The sequence below is a fragment of the Limulus polyphemus genome, unplaced genomic scaffold (assembly GCF_000517525.1).
Source record: "Limulus polyphemus unplaced genomic scaffold, Limulus_polyphemus-2.1.2 Scaffold1676, whole genome shotgun sequence".
Lineage (NCBI taxonomy): Eukaryota > Metazoa > Arthropoda > Merostomata > Xiphosura > Limulidae > Limulus > Limulus polyphemus.
Genome location: NW_013667286.1, coordinates 7,517 through 10,794, shown reverse-complemented (window position 1 = coordinate 10,794; position 3,278 = coordinate 7,517). Strand labels below are relative to the sequence as shown.

At 28.3% G+C, this 3,278-nt stretch overlaps 1 protein-coding gene across 1 annotated transcript in view; it reads right to left on the bottom strand.

Annotated features, from left to right (window-relative positions):
* LOC106464524 (cGMP-dependent protein kinase, isozyme 2 forms cD5/T2-like) overlaps positions 1-3,278 on the bottom strand; it is a gene marked incomplete at its 5' end in the record, with an annotated part of 19,923 nt that overhangs the window by 9,259 nt on the left and 7,386 nt on the right. Inside the window, 3 exons of the mRNA XM_013924671.2 lie at positions 575-664; positions 1,482-1,621; positions 2,169-2,256. Of these exons, the coding sequence (XP_013780125.2) occupies positions 575-664; positions 1,482-1,621; positions 2,169-2,256 (318 nt within the window). The remainder of the gene's footprint in view (positions 1-574; positions 665-1,481; positions 1,622-2,168; positions 2,257-3,278) is intronic.

Below are 3,278 nucleotides of genomic sequence, written 5' to 3'. Positions count from 1 at the left end.
TAGAGCACTCCCGAAGGAACGGGATAGTTCTAGAAACGTGGCGTGACACTAGTCACGTGATCTCGCTGACACAACAATATGATATAACAATGAAAATCTGGCAGTTGCATCAACGTTTTTTTTACATAAATAATATAAAAGAACTTATATTTTTCATTAATATAGATATAGAAATAAATACAATTAAAAAAAATTAAGGAAAAGGTAGCAGACACACTAAAAATTAGAAGTGTAATAATATTAATAAACAAAAAAAAATCAAACTGCCAAGCAGGTATGATAAACATGTTGATTCCTTATACACAGCAACTCAGTTAATCTTATATTTAAACATGTTTAGTTAATCTAATATATATTTGTCTAATTGAAGAAGTTTTTAAAAAAATATATATTATAGTTGACCATATATTAACTATTCCTTTGTTTTAAATTATAAAAACCATATAAATATATATGTACCTAGTGATATACTTATTAAGTTATTACAAATCTTTTAGATAATTTTAAGCTGCATTTAAAAAGTTTCACTAAAAAGATTTAGACATAGATTATTAAAAAAAAAGGTTGACCTTACCGATCCCTGAGAATTGTCCATAACTCTCCTCCTAAACACACCTCCATTAACATGTATAAGTATTTAGAGTCTTTAAAGGTGTGGTATAGCCTAAAAAAATTTTTTTGTAAGATTGAAATCAAACATTGACCTGAAAAACAAAATCCAGTAGTAGTCCTTTATTGTATATTTATTCATATTACTTTGATTTTTTTAGGATTTATTCAAATAACAATTGCTTTTTCTTGAAACAAAACATTGTACAAAATTAAAGAAGTAACATATCTTAACAAGCTTAATGGAACCTCACAATAGCATTGAAAAATCAGAACTTCTTAATATAGTTCTGATCTAATACCAAATATAATTACCTAGCTTATCTCAAAAATCAGAAAAATAGACCAAACCTTACAATTATCAGCTTCAAGACATTAAGAATATGGAAAATTAGGCTAATCTTTTCAACTTAATGGCATTAAGATTCACAGCTTTCAGAAAACTAGACCATCATAATAATTTTTATCTGATAATTAGTCTACTTAAGTTAAAGAATATTTAGTTTTGAGGGCTTAGTTGAAGTCAAATTAAGTAGAAATTATAGGCTGATAAAATTATACTTTTTTTTGAAGAAGTACAATCATACAAATCTGCTAGCTCTGAGTAATATTAATCAAAAAATTTTTAAACTAGATAAAATTAATCAGATTATAATTAATACCTTTTAAGTTAGATCAAGATTTTTTTGATTGAATAGAACAAATAGAACTAAGCTCAATGGTCTCTTGTTGATGAGGTAATGTAAACCCCATTTTACATATTTAATCGTTAATAAATCTTTTAAAGAACAATTTTACAAAACAATATATTACAGTTTACTATGTTAATAAACATCTTATCCAATAAAGACGTAATTAGAGTTCTTCTTTACTTGACAATGAAATCACAATTTGCCTCTTCCATGATGACCCTCTCTGATAAGATATGCTGCTGTTGACGGGTTTCCACAATCTGAGATTTTTTCATCACTTTAAGAGCATATGTTTTTGAAGCATCTTCATTTATGTGCACCTAAAACATTACATATTAAATTTAAACCTTAATCTAAAGTAAACATATTCCTGACTAGAGTTGTACAAAACATGTTTATCTTTAGGTTAAAAAAAAACACTTAATTTTTAAAAGATTTTAATAAATTATTTTTATTTTCTATGTAGCTTAAAGTTTTCAAAACACTTACTGTAATTTTCATAAAAATAGAGATATTCGCTAAATATTTGGTTCTGTTCACTTCAAGTTAAATCAACATTATAAAGTTTACAATAATAAGTTAGGAGAATAAAATAATAAAAACACTAAATATGAAGGAATTCTTAAAAAGGGCTGTGCAGAAATTATGGAACTTTTAAAGATTAGTGTTTTATTATTAATAAAAACAACAGTAGCTAGATAGAATGTGGTAATTTTTTTCAGTTGAAGAAGTTACTGGCAAGAAAATAAACTATTATTAGAACTTTTTCCTTTAAAAAAAAAATCCAAATTTTATTTTTTCCCTTTTTGTTGACTAAATGAATTATTATGTTTTTGTTTTTCAGTGGTTAGATTAAAAGACACTTACAAGTTCAACTCTTCCAAATCCTCCAATCCCTAAAGTGGCTACAACTTTTATATCTGTTAATTTCAAATAGGCAAATTCTGTATTCACCCTGTAAATATTTTTTAAAAATGAATAAAAAAATTTAATAGTATAATTACAGAAATAACATACTGTGAAAACAATAATAAGTGAAAACAGACATAAAAGTTTAATAAGAATAGAAAATGAAAACCATATTCTACAGTTATCTATCTTCTTATTATGTACCATGGATATTACATGAAACATGTGTGTCAAAACCAGGGAGAATGTGGTGGAGAGAAGTTAAAGGCCAGATGCAAAATGTAGTTTCCTTCTAGTGGGGGCCACTATGTCATCCCACACGAATTGCATGCCCAAATTGAATTTAATGCTTAAATGACTTCATTGGTACCCTAAAACTAAAAAAAAAGTTTGGGTGATAAATCAATAAAATGTGATGGCTATTTTGAATTTACATATAGTTTGCAATTAGAAAATCTACATAGCTCAACAGTTTTTTTTTTTTGTCTCTATGTATTGTTACGTCTCTGGTTGTTAGTTAATTTTCCGTAAAAATTCTTTCCGAAAAAAATTTAGCGAGACAAGTCCTTTCTTAAATAAAACTGGTATATTCTTTCTGAATACAACTTTGCAATACACTTAATTTCCACAGTCATGCTATAACAAACGCTATAATTCACAACGAACATCTCACATGCTTGACTCAATTGTCCCTATCTACCTCTGTCTGCAGTTCAATTACACATTGTTGCCGTCACCTCTTGGCGGCTTATGTATATACAAGAATACCGCATATCTAGTAACCTCTTGACGCTTCAGGAAGGGACGTGAACATTCGAGAATATGACGTGTTACTAGCGTCACGTGACCCCCGCTGTCGTAACACTGCCCCTTTTTTAGTATTGTTCGTCCCGAATAATAGCCACTTACATTAAACCAATAAACAATTAACAATAACTTAAATAAATGTACAGAATTTACAAACACAAAATTAAGATTCAACAAAGTCTCTTAAGTGTGCGGGACATATCTTCTTCCGTACTGGTCTCCGTCTCGTTGGCGTCTGCTTCATGTGGGATTCATCTGCTT